This window comes from Strix uralensis, chromosome 3 (assembly GCF_047716275.1).
Source record: "Strix uralensis isolate ZFMK-TIS-50842 chromosome 3, bStrUra1, whole genome shotgun sequence".
In the NCBI taxonomy this organism is placed as follows: Eukaryota; Metazoa; Chordata; class Aves; order Strigiformes; family Strigidae; genus Strix; species Strix uralensis.
In genome coordinates, this window is record NC_133974.1 from 72,644,018 (window position 1) to 72,666,558 (window position 22,541).

Consider the following 22,541-nt stretch of genomic DNA (forward strand, 5'->3'; position numbering starts at 1 on the left):
TCAACAACAAATGAATTGACTCTCGGAAGATGAAGCAACCATCGGAAAATAATTTTCACTAAGCAAGCTGAAAAAAGCACCACATACACACATAAGAACAAATTTGTAGTTGTATTTTATTTAATCAATGAAAATCTACCTTAAAAACAAAATCAAATTTGATAACCCAGTACATTGGATTAGAGAAAGCTTCAAGCTTTTAAGCACAAGCCAGAAGTCACAGTCTCAAATTAACTTCAGAGGCCAAAGCAATATGCTGGAAGAAAGTACTATCTTTGTGTGGAGGCATGCTCCTTGCACCATTAGCCTGGTTTTGGGTGCAGTGATTTTTTAGCTGTCACTTATAAGCAGCAGCCTTTGTATTTGTTTTATAGTTAAAAGTTTGTTGCATTGCTTCCCTAGGCCCTGGATTAATGGAGAAAACAGGCAAGTTAAAGCCTGTCTAATTACTACCAACAGACAATTTACACTGTGGTAAAGCTAGCTTTATTTAAATGAGGTTCAGACAAGAATTAACTTTACATATTATTAACAGCTTTGGGGCTACAAACATAAGAATCAGGATTACACAGGTCATGCTATTGTTATTTTGTTTTACCTGCTGCAGCTATTGCAATATGGCTTAACGTACATAGGTATACAATTTGTACAAATTCAGCCAAGTTTGCACTTGTGAGGTGTTATTAAGAGCACGATGAACTTGCAAGACAACTTAAACCTGTGGAAACCAAGCAAGGTTGTTGGAATTGCCCAAAGCTAAGGGGGAAAGCTGCCGCTAACGATGGACAGAGATAGACTGGATTGTTTGAAACCACATTGTTTGGCTTTAAATATTTATATAATTTGCTCTGAGGTAAGGAAAAAATCTTTTGGTGCTTCCACGCAGGGCAGCACCAGATGGTGCAATCACACCAGTGCAATCAGTCACATTGCTTGCTGTACGTGCAGCCTCAAGGAGAAGCAAGCACCTGCCGTAACAAGAGCATTTGTACACTAAAAGTTGACTTTAAAATAAATTACTATACAGGTAGGATAGTGAGCTATTGTTCAACTCGATGGGCATCAGTTTCACAAAGTGCGATCTGTAACCTTCACTTCAGAAACAAGAGCTGAAAGTACTGACTTGTACCCCATGTTTGATTTTAATGTAAACAACAAAAGAGAGGGCCAACTCCTGTTGGGGACAGACGGCCCTGGACTCTGGGTCTTGGGGCTTCTTCTCATCTTGAAACCACCCTCATTCTGGTCTACAGCTGTTGTCAGTCCAATCCACCTTACAGGAAGGCTTTTAAGATCTCAGCACCCCAAAGGTCTCATCAACTTTTTGCAATCCACGACAGAATCAATCACCAAGCCCTTACCCCCCTCCCTATGCCCCTCTCGCTGAAGACAGGGAATTGATAAGGAGCGGGGAGGATTTCAGGAAATGCTGTGGTGGGAAAGAGGTTCAGGTAGGGCTTGGGAAAGGAGGAAGCTTGTATGTGGGAAGGATGTTAGATGGTGTAGGTGTGGCAAAAGGCTTGGGGTTGGTTGGGGCAGTGACCAGAAATGAGCAGACTCTGCAATGAGAAGGATGCAATTTGCGGGCTGTGGTACCACTGGGGTTGCTACATGAGCGAGACGACAGGGAAATGGTAAGTCTGGAGGGTTCTGAGAAACCAGGGAGGACTGCAAGTAGAAGTGAGTGGTAGATCTGACACAGGTCAGGGCTCTCCTTTTGTCTTTAGAAATACCATAGTTCTACATTAAAATCAGAACTGGGTTTAGGATACACATATAAATATTCAAAGCAAGACAGCCAAGTTTTTGAGAGATTTTACAAGGGGAAAAACCTGGAACAATAAATAGGAAGCTACATGTTATCAATTTCTGCTCCAATGGTATCAATTTCCTCTCCAGGCTACTCTACAAAATTCATTTACGGGTACGCCTAAATAGTACAGAAGTATCATAGCTCTACATTAAAATCAGAACTGGGTTTTTAAGACATACATATAAATATTCAACACGTTACAGTCCAGTCCTGAGACCTGAAGTCTGGAACAACAGAAGAAGGGTATTCTCAATCTCCTTTCAAGCTACACCATAGAAGTAATTTCTGACTAAATCAGGCCTGCACAAATACAACTGAAGGACAGAGAGAGATACCTGAATGGGACTGAAAGGCAGCAATCTTGAGCGTCTTGCTCAAGAATTTGTGCGTGATCCAGTTCCTGCTGTTTGATAAAGCCACATCTGCAGCTCAGCCAGAAGTCTCTCGTGTTCCCATCAGTCAGCCCTTCTCTTCCCCCTCACACACAAGTCAAGCAGCATCTACAGCCACTCGTAGGTCAAATCGAGACAGCTACGGAAGAGGGGGGGGGCGTGGGGGGGGAAGAAAGACTGCAGAGAGAAGGGAGGGGGATTCAGGGATGAGTGAAGGGATTCAAGGAGATGGGACAGACAGGACACACATTGAGTGAGGGGACGACAATAACTGTGGTACAAATTGTAGTGGTCTGTCCATCCATTCGGTTGTGCATCTCCAGCCTAAGTGGTGTATTTGGGGCAGAGGCAAATGACCTTCGAATGGAACAAATGTGTGGATATAGCCAACATTGAAGGCATTGGGTTTTTAATAGAAATAACAAAAAAAGATGTGGTCTTCAGAAGAGCACATGTTAACATCCAAGAATAAAGGGTAGTGAATAAAGCTCCTGGTTCTGTCGCAGGATTGTCAGTTGTTCTCTAGGACTGGCATCCCTCCAAATGCCACATGGATGCTTAGCACATCTGAAAGACAGACGACAGTAAAAAAGCTTTATTAGTGACAACTTATTCTCTCAAGAATATCTTATTTTCCCAAGCAGGTCTCAAAGACAGAGGTAAAGGTCTCATGACTTAGTGAAGCAAGTGCAGTTAAATATCCTAGGGAGAAACTGTGCCTATCATTTCCGATTCAGATTTCACCGAAGTGCAAAGAGATTTGGTACATAAGGCACTCCAGGTTTACCACGGAAGGCAACGCTCACATCCTTTAGGATTTTAAAAAGAGCTTTGTTAGAGAGGAAGAGTGTTTGCAGATTAAATCCCACACATTAAACACGTGCCATATGAGTGCGTATCTAGGAAAACTGGAAGCCACTTTTTCTACCTCCCAGAAATATCCCCCGAAACTCCAGGCCAAGTCAAAGGCCATTAAAGTGAGGGTGGCTGTACAGAGAAGAAACAACGTGTTGGGCAGTTAGCGAGAGGAGCAGTAAAATGACAAGGAAAAAACCAACCCATATATCTGTGGCCTGTTGATTAAACTGGGGAGCAGCTGCCTTTCACCAGAATTACAAAACAAAATTAGAGACACAACAGTTTTAGAAACCTCCAAAAGTATTTTTGAAAAAAAAGTAATTGTTGGCTAAAAATGCTACTTACATTCAAGGCCTCGGGAGCCACTGAGTTCGGACTTTGTGGACTATCACAGGACGTTCCTTCTTGGCAGCTATCATCCTCCCATGTCTCTGTTTTCCCATCTTCCACTGGCGGGTGACGTTGTTCTTCCTCACTTTCTCTGTATGTTGGCTGACCTGTATGTTGGTCTGGGATTTCCACAGTCTGCCCAACCTCTTTTTCCCTTAATTTTGGTGGATGTATATCTAGGGGGTCTTTGGTTGAGTCTTCTGAAGTACTTAGTTCTAGTGTTGATTTCTGAAGTCTCACACTTTCCATTGAAACATCTTCAGGGCTAGTCACAATTGGTAAAGAATTCTGACTTTGTCTGTCTTTCAGCATCTCAGAAGTTAACAGCGTATCTTTTGTTTTTAATACAGTTGCCTGAATTTCTGCAGACTCTGTTAAGGTAGCAGTTTTCACTATTCCTGATTGCTGGAGCTCTTGTTCTTCTCTCCATGTATCTTCCTCTTTTACTGGAAGTTGATGATCCACCTGCGTACTTTCCAGAAGTTCATGGATATCTGTATCTGATGGGCTTTTCCCTATGGACTTAATGTGCTGCTCTGACTCAAAGGCAGCTGACTCTTCTGTTTCTGCAAGTTTGTGAACAGCCGTCTGGATGGCATTTAATACAATTTTCGTACTCTGGGACTCTATAGTCACAGACTGAACAACATCCTTCTCAAATTCCATGTGGGTGAGAGACAGGCTGTCACTTAGAGGAAAACCATTTTGTTTGGGTTGCTCTGTACTCTGGGGCCGCTCTTGCTCCTCTGATATTCCATTCATGGAAGCAGGAGTCACTCGAGGTTCAGGTGCTTCTGCACTACCAAGCTCTGCAGTCTCACAGCCTGAATAGTCAACAGTAGTAACTGGGACCCCTTCAGAAGCCATATGCTCTGGTGTGGTTGCCAAGGGCTGTACAGTTTTGGCTGTCATGTCTGTGGGCATTACTGCTTCTGTGATGACATGCTCTTCAACTGCTGCAGCTGCTACAAGCACAGGCACTCTCAGAGCTTCCAAGCTTTCAGCGTGTAGGAAGGCCGAGTCAGAGCCGCCACCTTCTTGCACGGTTAAAACCTCTTGCAGGACCGCAGCTGAACATTCATCACCTTCCTGTTTTCCAGATTCAAATACTTCTTTGGGTCTTTCCAGTGATTGCTCATTTTTGTTATCTTCTTTCTGAAAGTCTTGACAGTTGGAGGTTTCTACAAGTTCTTGTTCTTTTTCCACAGTGTCTTCTTCAGCTAAGCTGCTTGGCCTTTCACATTTCTTAGGACCTATGTCAATGAGGACAGCACTTACATTTTCCGTGCTATCTGGGCATGTTGATGCTAAATTAGATATGCCGTCTGCTTCAATCTGCATGGGAGCCTCAGTGACAGTGGTGTCATTCTCCAAGTGTGTTTCAGTTTTGAGCATAGCATCTTCCATTTTGTCATCTGTGGTTTCACCACTCTGGGAGGGGGTTTCAGTTGTTTTTTCTCTGCATTGTGGCTCTAGGCACTGTGGCACAGAATCTTTTGCTGGAATGTCCCTGCCAGCCCCATCCCTCACACTCTGCTCAGCATCTGCAGCTGGTCCTGAGACATTTGTTTCCAAAGGAAGGGCAGAGGTTTTTACCTCATTCTGCAGTGGAACCTCAACAACAGTGACTTCTGTGCTTTTTACTCCAAGAAGCACAGCATCATCTTCCTCTTCTTCTCTCTGGGCAGATGCCCTGCTAGGACTTCCTTCAGTACAACCTTGCTCTTTTGAGTCTAAGTCATGAATTTCATCTTGTCTTTCAGGTTTAATGAGGACCACAGTGACAACTGCTTCTGTACGCTCTGGTCTCGCAGTGAGGGTTTTGCCCCCTCCTTCAAGCTGCAGAGGCTCTTCAGCTGTAAGCCCCAAGGAAGAGGTATCATCCTCTGTCTTGTCCTGCACCTGAGGAGAATTGCAACAGACCTGTGAAAAAGGGTACGAGCAGGGAGTGACCAGGAATGTTCTCGGTGAAAAAGCACCAGAAAAAAATGACCAAAAGGAGGAGAGTTATGGAAAGAGTCAGAGACTAGTGGGTCACCATGATTCTAGCTTGTGTTCAGTTTCTCAGGACACACAGCTCATTAAACAAAGGGCAGCCTAAAGCAAGGGACAGCTGACAGCACTTGAAACAAAGACTAAGCCAGGAAGGTGGTGGGGAGGTAGGGAAGAACATCAGCCACAATAATTTCCGCACATTTAAAACTGGCGATAGTGGTGTCATTTCATTTCTGCCCTTTGCAGAGGTACTTCAGCTACAATTGTATCTCTGCCTACAACCGAAGCTACCATCCACTATGTATGGTGCCATACGGCTCACATATGCGTCTCAGGTGTTCATATAATCCGTCAAGTCACACTGTGCTGTGCAGGAGCCCTAATGGCAATTGCTTCAGCAATGCACACCATCTCCTACTCCATTTCTGCAGGAACTGCATCCACCTCACTCTGCACACCAGCCTCAGTGGCTGCTGCTTCTGGACATCTGTGTGTGTGTCTCACCAGAAATTAACTTCAGTTGCCACAGGCTGCACAAGGAAGGTCCTTGACAGTAGTATGGCCACAACCTGGTTTTGAATTAGGTATAATATCTAACACGTGCTGGTTTTTAATTTGACAAATCAACCTTTGTGTTATGTGTAAGACTCACCGCAGTCTGTACTTCCGGAATACGTTCATCGCTCGTCTCCTCTACTGTCAATTCTGTTATGGGCAGTCTCTCTGGTTCTGAAGGCTCCTCCTTTACTAATATCTCTTCCTTGGGAGTGACTGCTTTGACGCTGGGAAACTCTCTGTCATGTGATGAAGATTCCTCTACTGTCCCCTCCACTTCAGGTATTTCTTCATGGTCTTCTACAGCTGCTGTTTCACATGCCTGCCACTGGCTTTCATCTCTCAATACATCTACATTTTCACATCCTTCTGTGCTTTCTTTCACTGCAGCAGGTACTTCATTTCTCTCTGAACCTTCGGGTAGAACACCCTCTTCAACTCCGTTTTGGCCCTGAACGCTCCCTGCACTTCCCTGGGGCTGGAGGCCATCCTCCTTGTGTTCTCCTTTTTCCAAGGACTGTCCAGGCAAAACAGTTTCCTGGCCTACAGTGTTCCCATCTTTAGCGTCAGCTTTCACTTCTGACTCAATGCCTTGTACTGTTGCAATTATAGCTGCTGACTCGGGTCTTTCACTAACCAGCTGTGCTACACCTGCTAACTTTACTCTTTCAACAACTTCATCAAGAACTTTTTGTGTCTGTTTGTCTAATTCTTTCAAATTTTGTTCAGTGGCCTCTACTTCTTGTACAGGCGTCACTTCCTCTGTAGTATCTGGGGTTTCTAACAACTGTGAAACAGCAGAAACCATCTCAGTTGTCTCCTCAGCAAGGGACACTTCCATTGTTTCTTCAGTGCAGGAAGCTTCTGCCGTCTCCTCTGGAGCTGTCACTGCTTCTGAGGTCAGCTCTAGCTCACTTGCTGTGGTGTCATAACTTACAGCCTTTCTCATCTCTGGCACTGTCTTAGGAGCTACCACTGCTTCTTCCACAGTAACATCTGATTCAAATGTTTTCTCAGTTTCTTTCTCTTCCTCTTCTTTTGCCTGCTCAATGCACTCTGTCAGAGCAGCAGATATCCAAGATGGTGACCTTTCTTCAATACTGGTAACCGCCCTTTCCCCTTCCACAACGGTAACAGTAACTGCATGTACCAGTCCCTCATGTGCTTGCTCAACTCTTAGGGTCTCCTCTAATTGTTCTGCTCTCTCCTTCTCTGAGGTTTGTTCTCTCATCGCTTCAGCATCTTTTGTTTGTTGGGCTTCAATTTTCTCCTGCTCTGCTGCTTCATATTCAGATAAAGGAACAACAGCTGGAATATCCGAATCTTCTTCAGTTGTTTCTGCCATGTCTTCTCTTGCTTGTTTAAGATGACTTGGTGCTGGCTTTCCATCTGACTTTTTCTTCCTACGCCCAGGCATCAGTTTTCTAAATGGAACCCATGATTCATCTTTTCCAGGCTCACCATCCGATGTTGAATGCTCAAGGCTAGATCCCACAACAGAGTCTTCAGTTCTCTCTTCCATTCTGGTTTTGGATCTCCTTCTTGGAGTGACTAACCTTTTAAATGATTCCCATGTTGAAATACCTTCCCCTTCGGATGGGCTTCCAGCTTGTTCTGGGGAAGAATTCCCTTGTCCTTGGTCGCTCTCCTGAGAACTAGTAAGAACTGCATCTGTTGCCATTTCTTTGTTCTGTCCAGACTCTTCTATTTTTTGGCTTTCTTGACCAAGCTTATGTTCAGTTTCTTCATCAGATGATGATGATGATTTCCTGGCTCTTTTCTTTGAAGAACCTACACATATAAAAGCTTCCCAGGACACAGAGGTGTCAACCTTTTTTTTGGGCTCTTCTGTGGTTTTCTCTGGTTTCTGGTCCATCCCATTTTCTTTTAATTCTCCCTGATTTTCATCAATAGTATTTTCAGTTGCAGACACTGCAACACTCTTTGTCTTATCAATTTCTTCTTCTTTATCACTTTCAGAAGGTCTTCTGACACGCTTCTTGGGAGTCACCATCTTTTTAAATGATGCCCAGGGTGTAACACTTTCTCTTTTTCGCTCCACATCTGAAACTGCAGCATCTTCATTTTCAGTGACCTGCATTCCGTCTACAGGTTTCTCCAAAGAAGGAATTTCATTCATCTCCTCAGGAGAAGAAGCAGAACTCTCCCCTTTTTGTTCCTCTGGGCTATCTGGGGAATCTGGTAAGTGCTGAATTGGTTCACCCTGTTCCCCTAACTTAGATTCTTCTCTTTTGCCTTTACGCTTCTTTCCAGACAGTTTTTTTAATCCAGTACCCGTAAAGAGTTTCTTTAAAGGGCTGCCTTGCAGTTTATTTTTTTCTTGAGAAGACAGCAGTTCAGCTTCGTTTGTGATACCTTCTGGAGGCCTCTTTCCAGCTGCCTCTTCAGGCGTTATTTCTGTGGTCATTTCATCCGGTTTGATAGTATCAGTCATAACTATGCGAGTTTTTCCCTGTAATCCTTCATCAGTGGGTTTGATAGACTGTTGATCATCCTCTGTGTCAACGGAACATTCAGAAGTAGAAAAGGACTTCAATCCAGGAGCACCCAGAGTCAGTTTTGTCTCATGTTCTTTGCTTTCTTTCTTCCCTGTGGTTGTATCCAGAGCTTCTCCTCGTGTGATGTCTTCTACTGTGGGTGATATTTTCAATTCTGCTTCCTCTGTTTCTTCATCAAATGTTTCTTTCTCTAGTGGAGCACGTTTATTTCCTTCTCTTCCTTCAGATTTTTTAAGCTGTTCACTAGAAATTTCAATTGCCAAGGATCCTGCTTCAGGTCTCTCTTCAGAGGATATTTCAGTTCTGTCATCTATTTCACACTTCTCTGTGGACTCCAGTTTTTCTCCCACAGGTAGGACTTCTGAGGATGTTTTCAGTTCTCCATTCACAATGTCAGAAACAACAGGTACCCCTGAGCTTGTGTTTAGTGGTTTCTCTGTCTGCTCACTTTCTTCTTCTCCTTCTTCGGTTTCTTCTTCCTTTTTACCAAGATCATCTGAGACTTCCACCAGTTTCCTTTCTTGATCATCTTCAGCCTTTTTCTCCTTCGCACTTTCTTTAGCTGTTGCTGCTGTTACAGCCTCTTTTTGTTCCTGCTCATCGTGCTTGATTAGCTCTTCCTTCCCGCTTGCTTCCACTCCTATGTCTGCCACAATCCTTTTTGACTGCTGTTTTTCATCTTCAGTTTGCTCCTTCTCATGCTCTTCAATAGTTACTTCTGTCACGTTCCTCTCCTCATCTTGCTCCTCAAACTCAGATTTCTCCTCCTTTTCACTGGTTTCAGTTATTAACGTTGCCCCCTCTTTTTCTTGCCCATCTTCTTCAGTAGGAGACTGTAGTTCATCTTCTTTAGGCTTCCTAAAACTCTTCTTTTTTCTAAATCCAGTCCATCCCTGAGTAAAAAATTTTCTTAATGGCGATGCAGTATCAGTGGCTAAGGCAGCTGACTGAGAACAAATCTCCTTTGCTTCTGGTGTTTTAGGAGATTCATCTTCTGTTTTTTCATTTTTCAGTATGTCCTTGGTGTTGTCTTCTGCAGAGAGGGCATCCTCAGGCATCGCTATTTCTTCTGAGCTGACTTCTTTTTGATCACCAGCTCCTTCAGGGACTTCTGTTTCCTTTTTTACAGTAAGCAGTTGAACTGGTTCCGATTTTCCTGTCTTTTCCTTCTTCACTGTGAATCTGAACCCAAAAAATTTAAAAAGCTTTTTAAATCCCAGATCATAAGACTGTGGCTCAGATGCATGGTCTTCTGCATCTTCTTCCAAAGATGGCAACTGCTCGACTGTATGAGCATCCTCTTTCTCAGCAGCTACTACACCGTCCTTGGTGCTTGAGTCAGATGGACTTGTCTCCATAGTTTCGGTGTCTTCTTTCAAAGTTACGCTGGAATGTTCTGTTTGTCCAACTGTTTAAACAACAACAACAAAACCCGGTTAGTTTCCTTCTCAATTTAATGTTATATTATACCATTATAGAAATATATATAATTTTTTTAATGTATTTTTCTTCATTTTTATCAAACCTTCCTAAACATGCTTGTTTTATTATCTGCGTGCCTCTTCTGTGCGCTACTATTGCTTTTTTGTCACGACTAGTTTTTCTTCTAAGATTACTAGAATTCCTTTTCTTCCTCATCTCATTGTGTGGGTCTTTCCGAAGTTTATTTGCAAATGCACCTCTCCAGCTTATAGCCTCTCATTCTCCTTCCTTCTGTTGCAGGTCTTTTTGTGGGGGCTTTGGGTTTGTGGTTTTTTGTTGTTTGCTGTTTTTTTACTTCAAGGCAAACTTATGTGAGAAAAAAAAATTATTGCGATCCTATCATTACTCAAAGAATATACAGAAATTATGTAATGATTCCTGAAGCAAAGCTCCGTATACTTTCCGTGCAGAGAAAGACCTCCGAGAGAAAAAAAAAGAAACCAAAAAAATTGTGCTGACCTAAAATGATGACAAGAAAAGAAAAGCTCATTTTACAGCTCTGTTTCAAAAGAATAGTAAGATGTGAAAATGCTCATGGGAAATTTCCTGTTTTTCTGAAAATCTGTAACCTCCAAAACAGTTAACATTACAACACACTTGTTTTAAACACCATGAATCTTGGAATTCTCCCATACATCACACTGCATCACCCCTATGGCCAGACAGAAGCGTCATCTACAGCAATTTCTCATTGCTTAAAATTAATGAGGTTGTTACTATACAGGCAGGTAAAATCCTAGCGTCCACTGCTCACAAGTCTGTGTTTGCATTATTTCTTTCTTGAGCACCGATTGCGTTTTTCCTTCAGGTCACTGACAACCACCCTCTCAGTCTTGCTGGGACAATTTAAGTATTATTGCTCCCTCTGGCTGTGAGCTGCCTAAATTCACAGACTGGCAGATAAATTAAACCCCCTGAAATGCAGCAGTTAAAAAGCCAGCACATATCAAGTTTAGAGCCTGAAACTGCAAGCTCCCCATGCCCCAAATAAGGAACTTTGGAGGAATAAGGTAGAAAAGAACAAGGACACCAAGCCTTTAAGTTCTGCCATTTAAACACAAAACAAGAGCAGGTAAAACTGCTGTTGCCTATAATGACAGTTTTAATAATAGTAATAAGCACGTGATGAACATGCAGGATGACAAACAGGACAACATGTGAAAATAAAATCTATGGCACATTCAAGACACCAAAAAATTCTTGGGCTTGGGCTTGGAATCCTGGATACCGCCAGGATTTCAGTTTAATGTTCTTGACCCTTGATTTTGTGCATCAGGCAAAAGTGCAAGGCCACGAGGGAGTGTACTCTTCTCTCTGACCAAACTTGTTGGAAGATGAATATAAAAATGTTGCTAAGATGAATATAAAAATAATTAAACGGCAACATCCTGGGAGAAGGCATGGCCCCTTTCTTTTAAGTTGCACATGTGCTACTTCAGTGCCCAAAGGCACGCAGGAGACAGCTTTCAAAAGCACGTGTGTCACTGAACTCCCCAAAAAGTGATTTAGTTTTCATTTGATCGATCTTTAAGTCGGATCTAACTCTGCAGTTGGCCCTGCTCTGTGCAGGGCCTGGACCACCTAACCTCCAGGAGTCCCTTCCAGTTTCCTCGAATCTGCTTGTCTATGTCCCCCCTTTGGGCAGAACTGCATCTTCATAAGCGCATAGACAATGCGGTCTAGGTAAGGCTGAAACATAACTAAATAATAAGCAAAACTAAATCTACAAGTATACTGGTTTCTAATAGCTATGTAGAGGGCAAATTACATTTATATTCACTATCAGCAGCCTACTGGTGGTTGTTTCTCAGTCAACAGAAGCAAAGCTTTTTGTTTTTCCATTTATCTAACGGCTTAAAATGATTTACTTTAATTGTTAACTTCTAGATCACTTAAAAGTCTGACCTCTGGTAACACCCTAACTCCCTGAACATTTTAAAACAGAGATGTTCAAACTGAGTAATTTGTGAGGGAGCGGAGTAAGAACAGACTTTTTTCTGAAGAAGCCAGGATTATTACTCCATTGGTAATACACCTCTTGCAAACACCCGACCACTCCACAAACAAAACCAACTTGCCGTGAGAACACCTCAGGCTGTGGCAGGGTGGGGAAGGGAAATAAGATTGTAAGCACAGCTAGAAGCAGCAGTAACACATTTGAACTCACTTTTCATTTTAAGATGGTTACCAAAGAAAAAATGATGTGCTTATTTTATCAATATTTTTTTACTCTTATGAATCAAATATTATGTAGTTGTATGCTGACACTATACAAGGATAAAGCCAAGGAACCACTTTTGTATCTATATTCATTTATTCCTAGGTCCAGAAACTTATTTATTCCTAGGTCCTTGTCATTTCCATCAAACTATGTAATTTAACAGAAAGCTTATCATGGCTTAATGGGAATTCACAAAGTTAGAGGCATTTTTTCAAACACTAGGGTACATATCACATATTTTATAATTATTTAGTAACAGGTACTTTAATATATTGCTCAGTTTGTCTACACTAAAAGCGATTTTTCTGGTTGAACCAGCTACGAAATTAAAACACTGATCATTTAATGCTAAATAAAAATTTGTTCAAGAGCCAGACCTCTTAACACCTCTGGTGGAAACAAGGTCTACAGAGTCTCCCTTCAGTTTTTCCTCAGTCCTGCTTTAATGCCAATGTATTTACCCTTAGACATATGGAAATCTCTGTCTCCATCTGACATGACTTAGATAAAGGTAGAACAAAAACTGGGGCTGACAGCTAGTGGGGAATGCTGGGCCTAAGTGGGAAAGACCAGAAGCAGGAAGGCAGCAGGAGTGGAGAGGAGGTCAAAAAGCACTCTTGAGTCATTGCAGGCACTGGCAGGCAGCTAGAGACACAGCTTTCTAAGGGTTCCCCCTTTCTCTTGCAAACACTCCCTGGGAATGCATTTTGAATATCCTGAAATTTCAAAAAAATTATAGAAAGTTTATAGTTGCAGTTGAGGATGCATTCCCTTTTTTATTTATTCCTAGAACACAACTTTAGTGTTCAAGAGGAGTTCCAAGGTTTTACAGGTAAACAGGATTACTGTAAGAGAGGAAGGATAAAGGATATGAATGAATGAATTAATGAGGTATTCTATTTCCAAAGTGGGAGATAAGAATGTAAGACTGGCGTATAAAGGCAACTCATCATATTTATGATAAGCATTCAAAGGATTTTTGCTTATTCTATTCATAAAATGATGTGTTCATGACACCCTAAGATAAAGACTATGTCTCTGTAAAATGCTTTGCAGGTGAAAAGAGCTGAATAACCATTACAAAATCTGCAGGTATGAGTATATATTAAGATAGCAAATGCAATCATAAAAATAGAGAACACATTTTAGAGGCACTGCGATAAGCTTTTAAAACTGTTAAATCAGTAATCAGGTCTTCCTTGTGAGTCCAGCAAACATGCTACCTTGCAATACTTCATTGAATAAATTGCCAAAGGGAAAACTAACAAAAAAATATTGACTGACTGAACACGTACTTTTAATACCCATCTGAGAAGTTGCAACTATGCTACACACGTCACACTTCCATCACTCCATCATAGCACACAGTGGGTATACTTCTAGAGTTGATCCAAGCACTACCCCTTTAATTCCACAACAAAAAGCATTTAACCTGTCCAGAAGGTATTTCATCCCCAAAGTAACATAGAGCTTGGATATCAGCTGTTAAGTGACCTGCTGCTGTTGCTCCCGGTCTCTACTTTGTCTACTTCTTTCACGTTTAAATCCCCGAAAGAGTCTTTTAAACTGAATTTCTGATGCCCTTCCTCAGCATTTGAGGAGAGAGACGCCATTCAGAAAATTTGCCTGCATGCCACCAGGAGGCTGCCACTGTTGTGTGACAAGCCTGCAGTGCAATATATATCCAAGTTGTACCTTCACAAGATACACCCCAAAGAGCATTTCTATATCCAGTGGGGCACAAAAGAAACAGAAGACCTGAGAAGTCAGCGCTACACACTGAACTTTATATTTAGCAGTCAGATTCTTTAATGACATTTTTATTAATTACATTCTTGGTACCCAATGTTAGTGCACTTCTGAATGCAAAGAAAACTGTGAGTAACTCCACTTGGAAAGGTTTGGAAGTTATTTACACATGGTATTGTTGTTCACAGTACTGTAGCATGTCACTACCACAGGTATTCTGGCAAGACAACTAGCACTTTCTGAATGAATTCACTGAATTTGAAAGCATCTTTAAGAAACACAAGGAGAGCCTCTTCAAAATACCAGAAAAAAATAAATTAAAAAAAAATCTAGTAAAACACTGCTATGAATACAATTTCTTTAGGTCTGTCCTGAGCAGGGCTGCACTTCACCAGTTATGTGCTAGTCAAGGAGAACAGCGCAATAAAAATATATCCAGAGGCAGCAATAAATATCAAAGGTGATATCATAAAATTGATTCACTTTGCTATTTAAATCCACTGTGGCTAAGAACTAATGCTGAAATTCTATTTAACTGCTTATGTACCAGTTAAGCTTTCAAACATTTTTAATTGAATCAAGGTGCCGCTTGTGTTTTAATAACTGCAAGTGTTTTGTTTTATTCTGAAAGAAACGTATGAGATTTGGGAATCAAAAGTGCTTGATTTCACAATTTATTAGTACTTAGTCCATGGTGAGAATTTATTTCTGTTTTATCAGAAGTATACTGATCAGATGTTGGAAAATTCATAATTTCAGAATGATTGAATTCCTGTCTCATCCCATTAAAAATAAAATTAATAAATAACACTTCTCTTTTAGTAGGCTGATAGACACCGTTGGCAGTGCAACTTAATTGCTCCCACCATCTCATCTGTCTCTAGAAGTGAAAATGTGTTTCTCCCCTGGTAGTTGCCAGTTTTATAAAAAAGCACTCTGACTGCAAGAGTTAAAGGCACAGCACTTCATGTGCTTGCAGTCAACCATGTCAACATCTGGAGCTGGTTGACTTTTCCCCCTAAGGATTTGCAGCACGGCGCTGGATTTTTTCCATGAATTCCCTACATTCTCAATCTCTCAGATGGATGTCACACACACCCAGCACCCGCCTCACAAACTCCACTGGCCACCGAAAGGCTCCACAGGACTTTATGCTGTTTTCATTTACTCAATGTTTAAGTATTTAGGGCCAAATCATGCTTTCGGTAGGTTTGCATAAGCGTAAATGAATGCTGAAGCCATAAGGCCAAAGGGGTATTTTACAATCATTTGCCTGCATTGTATCTAGATTTGCTATGAATATGACTTGTAAAAATACACCTACTGCTCTAAAACTCACATGACACTGAAAGAGGAGAAGGCAATTAAAAAAAAAAAATTTGAACCTGGTGTCCATGACATACCAAGCTTTATTTGTTAAATGCAATTTTCCCTTAGCTGTACAATTCCTCTAATTATTATTAGAAACATTTAAAGACAAAGTCAAGAAAGGGTAAAAACTGATAAGGATGGAGAAGCAGTAATTATAAAACAAAACACAGTTTGAAATCACAATATCTATGAAAAACCTGCCCAGAACAGATTTATTTAGACTAAAGTAGCTATTTGGAATTATTAGTGAAATTGAATAATTTAACAATTTTTTTTTTAAAAAAAAGCACAAGCTGTGCTTCTAGGTTTTCATTGCAGAGTGTAAGAATTGAACATTTTACCACCAATCCATATTCTTTTAACTGCAAGTTTCAGGAGGTTGGGTTTAATAAATCAGACAAACACACTACCTACATTGCAGTAACAAAACAACACAAAAATATGTCCAGGTGTTACCCTTCTAACCATTTTTTTTTTTTTTTAAACTACAAGGTTTAAAGTCTCTGACACTGCTGCTTCTTGACCATATATTTCAGAAATTCTTCCTTCCTTTCCCTACTATTCATGATACTTATTTCCACTTCAATGTAAAAATAATTATTTGATAGAAAGCACATACTACTTCTTTCCCCACTCTGTTCACTCAACTGTTTCTAAGGACTGACTTACGTTAATTGTGGGGAGGGAGTACTTTCAGAATAGTTAAATAATAAGGGAGGACTTACAGAGATTTTTGCATACTAAATTTCACAGTGCATACACTCAATTCATGAACTTTCTAACCATGCTTTTCTTTCAAAGCTTTAGAAACAAATACCATTAAGTTCAGTCTTCAGTTCTCTGGTACTTGGGTGGCAACTGAAGAGTTAAGTTTTAAAATCTCACATACTTTTGTGTCCAGTTTTAAAAATGGGAAAAAGGAAAAAGTTGCAAAATAACTGTAATTTTTCATGGCTTACAACTCCTTAAGAAACCAAAGGCAACAGCCCCAGAAAAGGACATTGTACATAACCTCATATGAAAGTAACTTAAAAGAAAGCACAATCATTTCCGCTGTGATGCTATAACATTCCTCACAAACCTCTATTTTTAGAAGATTTTGCTTTAGCTATAGTTGTCTGCTCCAACCTAGAGACCAACTTCTCAAATTCCAGCAAGGGAAGTTATATATTTCACTCATTCAAGATTTGAAGGTATTTCTTCTTTCATTTCAATGTTTCAAGAAACAGCACTAAAAATCAAAACGCAGTAAAATTCTACTAAAATTGGTTTGTTTGTTTTTAAACCAGAAGGGTCATTAGTCTTTGCTTGGATATACAGTTACTGTAGTTAAAGATTCCTCATTAAATGAACTCACAATAATAAACTGCTCTCAAACCACCCGCTTGGGAACCAAACCAGCATGCTACAAATATTTATGAAATTTCATGGTTACCCATGCTGTCCATGTCTCACGTTCAGTGGCTTGGTTCGGCTTTTTAAAATAAAATGTATTCACTAAGCATAAGATAGATGCAACACTAGCACTCAAGTATTTGAGGGAAAAAAAATAAATCTGCTCAGCTAGGAACAAGGATGGGATAAGCAATACATGTCAGTAAATGTTGGGGCATTTTTGAGAGCTCCTAACGATGCACAATGAAAAACAGATTAAAAACTTTCTTTAGCAAAATGACTGCATAAGGAGTAACACAGACACCACAGACAAACTCACCACAAAGGAGATGTAGCTCCATCTGCATGAACTAGACACATGATAGCTTAAAACACTCCCGCCTACCAATAAGGAGAGGTACTCCGTCCCTTCAAAGAAACGGTGATTTGTACTACAAGCTAGATGTAGTTCTTGCAAAGTGTCCTGTAGAAGCAGTTGTGTTGCGGTGAAAATCCAAGTTTCCACAAGAATTATTAAATAAGGAAAGCCTCAAACGATCAGACTGTGCAACCCTATACAGAGATTGCTTTTGCAAAACAGTTTAACCTTTAATTACTAACAATAAAAGGAAATAAAAAAAACAGAGAACCCTTGAGGAAAAAGGCTCAGCATGTGATAAGCTCATTAAACATCGAGTTTAATGAAAACCCTATTGTAAACAGCGGTAGGATGTCTCGTCCCCTACTAACTGATTCAAATCACGTAGAGTCCTCCCCAGGGTCAGCTCCAAACAGACCAGGGCTTCTACAGGCTTTGTGGTCAATAGGTGTTGTGAGGCTAAAGTATTTTGCATTAATAAACCTCCACTATTTGTTGAATTCATTCACTGGCTCTAGCAAAAAATACATGAGTGAGGAAATACAACAGCATACAACAGCAAGCCGAGAGAAACTCTGGTGTCAATTAGTTATCATTAGGAACAAAAGTGGGGTTGGTTTATTTAAATTTCATAATGCCATTTTGTTTCCCACGGAACGATAGAAGTTTGTGCAAAACCAGCAGTGCAAGATGTCTTTTCCTTTGAACTCTTTGCTCCTCCAAATACTACTACCTTTTCACAAAGCCCAATCAGTTTATGGTGCCAGCTCTCACACTTCAGTGGCTCACGCGCTACTTTCTTAAATGAGATGTACGGAGTTCAACGGACACAGCGTCGAGGTTTTGGTATCACAGGCTGGGACCCTGCCGCCACACGTGCAAGCAGACACCCCCCCCCCCGCCACGGCGTTAATCTCCTCTGGATTTTGCTTCATTGAAATGAAAACAGCTCTAGAGCAAGAGCTTCGTTTCTCTCATGCAAACATTTTTACAACATATCACTGACGCTAACTTCTGCATTTCCTTCAACTTCAGCAAGTTTAGCTCTTAAGGTATTTTACTGCATTATTGCCCGATTAACGTGAAACAGCATCATCGCTGCGGTCACTGCCTTTCCTTTCCGTTCCTCAGCTGCAGACACTGTCAGATTCTGGGACGGCAGAAAACCCCCTGGTTAGCGTCTCCAGACTTAGCACAGCCTTGTGCTGCAAGGACCGCATCAAACGTCTGACTGAGGTGACAGGAAATTTTAAAATCTCCGCAAGCTTGCCTTGGAAACGGTTCTCGCGGTGACAGAAATGTCGAAGCCGGTCGGTCCTTTTCAACGCTCCCGCACCGCCAGGAAATCCCGAGTCGGTCAAACAGCACTTCGGAGAGGCGGAGGCGCGCTCCGGCACCCACACCCCAGCGAGTCGCCCCGCGCTGAGGCACTGGGCCCCCGGTTGCCACACGCGGAAACCCCGGCAACGGGGAGACAAGAGCAACAATGCAAGGGGCTTCCCCGCCGCCGCCGCGCGCCTCGCCCCGGCCCCGCCCCTCGGCCCGGCCCCGCCCCGCCCCTCGGCCCGGCCCGGCCCCGCCCCGCGCCGGCTGCTGACGCGCGTCTGGTCTCTTCCCGCCCCGCCGCGGCACCGGCACCGCGCGCAGCCAGAGCCGCGCTGCCCCGAAGGAGCCCGCTTGAAATTTTCACCTGGAGTATTCGTGTGGTTTCCCCCGAAGGGAGGAGAGGGCGGCTCGGCAGGAAGAAAAGCCCCTTTCGAAACGACAGACCGCCTCAGCTCCCGCTTCTGGGACGCTTTCTCGGTGCGGTTTGCCACAAAACATCCAGACCAAACCTCCAGAGGTGCGAGTTAAACGCCCCAAGGAGTTCACCCCTCACGAACAACAAACACGTGAAACATTGCTGTTTCTCCACACTGAAACGTTTGCTTCTTTGCTATTGTCACTTAGGGGTTGGGGTTTTTTTGTTGGTGTCATTTGTTTGAGTTTTTTTGAATTGGAATTCTCTACAACCTAATTACAGTCTCAATTGTCTCAAACGCTGCTGTCGAGCAGTTTCAGAAAGGTATTACCCGGATACTTGTAGTAATGGAACGCTCCAGGAGCTCTTACTGCTAGTAGAAAGGGATGCAATACGATTAAATAAAATGTAAAGGATCAGCATCTGATAGAGGTGACCTCCTGTTACAGGAACAACTTTTCTACGGATTACGTGGGATATCTCCAAAGTTCTGATGATACACGGATACTGGGACCAGCCATTCACAGCCTTTGTCTGTGGCTCTGATTGCCAGCACCAACTTCCCACTTAATTTACCAGACCTCCCAGTTCATTTAATCTGAGAGTGGCAATTTTGATGAGCCTGGATCATCTCTCAAATTGTCTTCTGAATGCGAGATTCAAATAACGACGACAAGAAGAAACCAACCAACTCCCAAAAACCCTTCAATCATAAACTTTCTTTTACTGGAGGCAATTACCTGTGTTGCCTCCGTGCTCAGTGTCACAATGCTTTATTTCTCACTTCACAGACTTTGCAAACAAGATGAAATAAAGGATGAGTGGGGAACGTGAAGAAGTGTAGAGCTAAAATGGTATGTTTCTCTATCTGGAGAGATCTCTCTGCATGGAGCATTTAAGAGATACCTCTTCCCCACCTTTATTCATCTGCCTAAAGACAGGTGGACCAGACTCTGTAAGGTCCAGAGGGGTGGATATAAACAGTTATGAATATCTGAATATAGTCTTTACTTGAAGAACTATCTTTTCAATGCTTGACCGGACAGGTTTTCTTTGTCTCTACAGATGATGTAATTTTCAGCTATTGTTACCAGCAAATACACGCTGCATTGCCTCCATAAAGGGCTTTTTTACTTTGAGAGCAAACCTGTAGAACTGTTTTCCCTTTCACATAAATTATGCTACCTTGTAGGCTTGGTTCCACTGACAACGGTAAAATAAATCCTGATTAAAACAGCAGCAGCAAAAAACCACAGGAGTTGATTATCAAAGAAAGCGAAGACTTTTCAGGCGATCTACTCACACACAAATTCCTAACGCTATCTGCGTCCACAACACGTCATGCATTTGGTCACATGTAAGTATCTGCATTCAAAGGAAGCTTCTCACCTCTTCTTCGTTACACATCCTAGAAACGCAGTTTCTGTACAACTGAAGCTACAACCCAGAATTATTCAGCAAGATTGATAACCTTTGACTATTAACTTGAAATTCATGCCCTTTCAAAGGCCTTCTCTGTTACTTGACCCAGAAGCTGAATACCGACATGAAATCTTCTGACACTACTTCAGATCATCACTATTTTCTCTTCCTTCATGACTCTGTTTAATGAGTATCCTTTCTCCATCCCTATCCACTTAAGAGTAAAATTTTTAAGAGAAGCCGTGTTTATCATGAGTGAAAGATAAAACACGTTGCATCCCATTTCTACAGTGCCAAAAGCCTCTACCAATATGATTTTTTTAAAAAGCGCAAAAGTTCAGCACAAAATACGGCAGCCTTCCACTGGGATAATCGTGTTATGGCAGTTCATCTGAAGGTGTGGCAAAGAATTGCCTTTACTAGAATTCAAACCCCAAAGTACACCAAGGGCTACACAAATGCCTTAAGCTGCTCTACAGGCTGACACTGAAGCATGTGCTCCATCCTAGCCTTTCCCCATCCCTCTCCTGCTCTCTCACACCAGCACTGGTTAACTATCCCTCCCTCTTAGCACCCCTGCCAAAAAGGTCAGCGTGCAGCGGCGTGGCTGAAGCGGATCTCTCACCCTGCGGCTGCAAACAGAATCGGAGGGAAGGGAACAGCAACAAGAGGCTGATGGGGGCAGGAGAGGTGGGCTGCCAGTTTGCACCGGAGAAAGAGCAGCACGTCTCTGACTGTGCAGCAAGGCAAGACAGAGATTCCTAGGGCAGAGCAGACAGGAATGAGGAAGGCTTTGTGGTCAAAACGCAATCTGATTAAAAGCAGTAGGAAAGAGAACTTTAATCAAGGTAGAGCCAACGGATCGGCAGCCTGTCCCTTCCTGTGAATTCAAAATAGTTTATTATTATTAACGTCACTAATTAATGAACATAAAAGGATTTCTGCCCTGTGAAGGAAGAGACAGGACTATGCAGCAGAAACTCCTAACATAAGAAGTGGCAACTGAGCTGTTCCTCCAGGTGAATGGTCGAGAGATTGGCAGCAGGCAAGCAGAGACACCGCAGGGTGCACTGAGAGCAGAGAACCGTCCCCAAGGGGGAAATGGGCAGCAACCCCCGCCACCGACACTGACACCTTCAATCCACAACCCATTTGTTATCTGAACTCTGCTATAGAGAAAACATCCCAACAAAACAGTGCCCCAGCAGAAGCACTTGAGCAACCAAGAGATCACCTGAGTAACTGCCTGCTTGCTAGGAGATGGCTAGCTGAGCCCCATTTAAACTTCTCACGCCATTTAGCATCCAGGCCTCTATGATCTGTCCTGTGAATACAGGTTTTTACTCACTCGTTGTTCCAGCAGCCTCTGCTTGCTCTCCGGGTGGTTCTTGGAGGGGTGAAGCCACCTCTGGCTGCTGCCCATCCAGCTCCTGAGGTGCTGTAACAGCTCCTGGCTGCTGCGGCTCCTGTGGTGGGGCATCATGCTCCAAATTGTCTTCAGTAACATCAGGTACTGGTAAACTTGCCTCTAAGACCTGTATGGTCAAGCATTGGTTGAAGGATGGTAGGGAAGGAGAAAGAGAGAATGAAAAAAATAAAAGTAACATCAGTAGTAGGCCAGGTTTTTTTCCCCACACAGAATATTGTTCTTTCATTCTCAATTTGCATATATATATCTATCTGCAAGCATTTGGGGAAATAAGCGCTTCTGTGGGTTTTTTAGTATTCCTCCCTTTCAAAATTACTAACTTTAATAAATCAAAGTACTTTTGTGGGGAAAAAGACCAACAAAACCCAAGACATAATCTGGGACTATTTATTTTACTGTTCTCCTGCATGAAATATGTGGAAGAAGCAAGTCTTACAGACAATGGCCTACAACCTTGTGTAGGAATTGATTTCTAGCATGAAGGAAAACTCCAGGATGACGTGAACCTAGCTGATGGGAAGATATTTTTCATTCTTCAAAACGTGTGGCACAATTGCTTTGATATCTGCATGAATCCTGTCTACATTGCAGCCTTTGGTACTGCTCCTTTGCTGATGTGCTTATCTTCTCATCCTAAACAATACAACTACAAAGTAACTGAACTATTCAGGACAGAAAGCAGAATATAAATATAGATATAAATCCCATGAGGAAATTCAGTGAAACTGGGACTAAATCTAGAATTTTTGCACCTCAATTATTAGGCAGAGCTAACTGTTATGGGGGGAAAAAGCTTGGCAGTTCTTTGGGACTCTGCAGTACGACAGTTGAAATATTTTTCTAGGTGTGCT

At 42.1% G+C, this 22,541-nt stretch overlaps 1 protein-coding gene across 3 annotated transcripts; it reads right to left on the reverse strand.

Annotated features, from left to right (window-relative positions):
• Window positions 1-2,597: 2,597 nt before the first annotated feature.
• On the reverse strand, window positions 2,598-22,187 carry LOC141940955 (uncharacterized). Of its 3 annotated transcripts, none has more exons than XM_074862851.1 (4): window positions 21,610-22,187; window positions 6,101-9,930; window positions 3,409-5,376; window positions 2,598-2,772 (listed from the first exon to the last, which is right to left on the reverse strand). In XM_074862851.1, the coding sequence occupies exons 1-4, from the start codon at window positions 21,914-21,916 to the stop codon at window positions 2,764-2,766; spliced, it is 6,114 nt and encodes a 2,037-aa protein (XP_074718952.1). In that variant the 5' UTR covers window positions 21,917-22,187; the 3' UTR covers window positions 2,598-2,763. The 3 variants fall into 3 exon arrangements, with proteins under 3 accessions (XP_074718952.1, XP_074718953.1, XP_074718954.1); XM_074862852.1 differs by having other exon boundaries at window positions 3,409-5,355; window positions 21,610-22,186; XM_074862853.1 differs by lacking the exon at window positions 21,610-22,187 and adding an exon at window positions 17,060-17,172.
• Window positions 22,188-22,541: the final 354 nt, after the last annotated feature.

Coding starts and splice junctions, on each gene's coding strand:
- LOC141940955 (XM_074862851.1), bottom strand. CDS start 21,916: ATGAAAGAACAATATTCTGTGTGGGGAAAAAAACCTGGCCTACTACTG. Junction 9,931..21,609: donor AGAGGCTGCTGGAACAACGA/GTGAGTAAAAAC, acceptor TTGTTTAAACAG/TTGGACAAACAGAACATTCC. Junction 5,377..6,100: donor TTCCGGAAGTACAGACTGCG/GTGAGTCTTACA, acceptor CCTTTTTCACAG/GTCTGTTGCAATTCTCCTCA.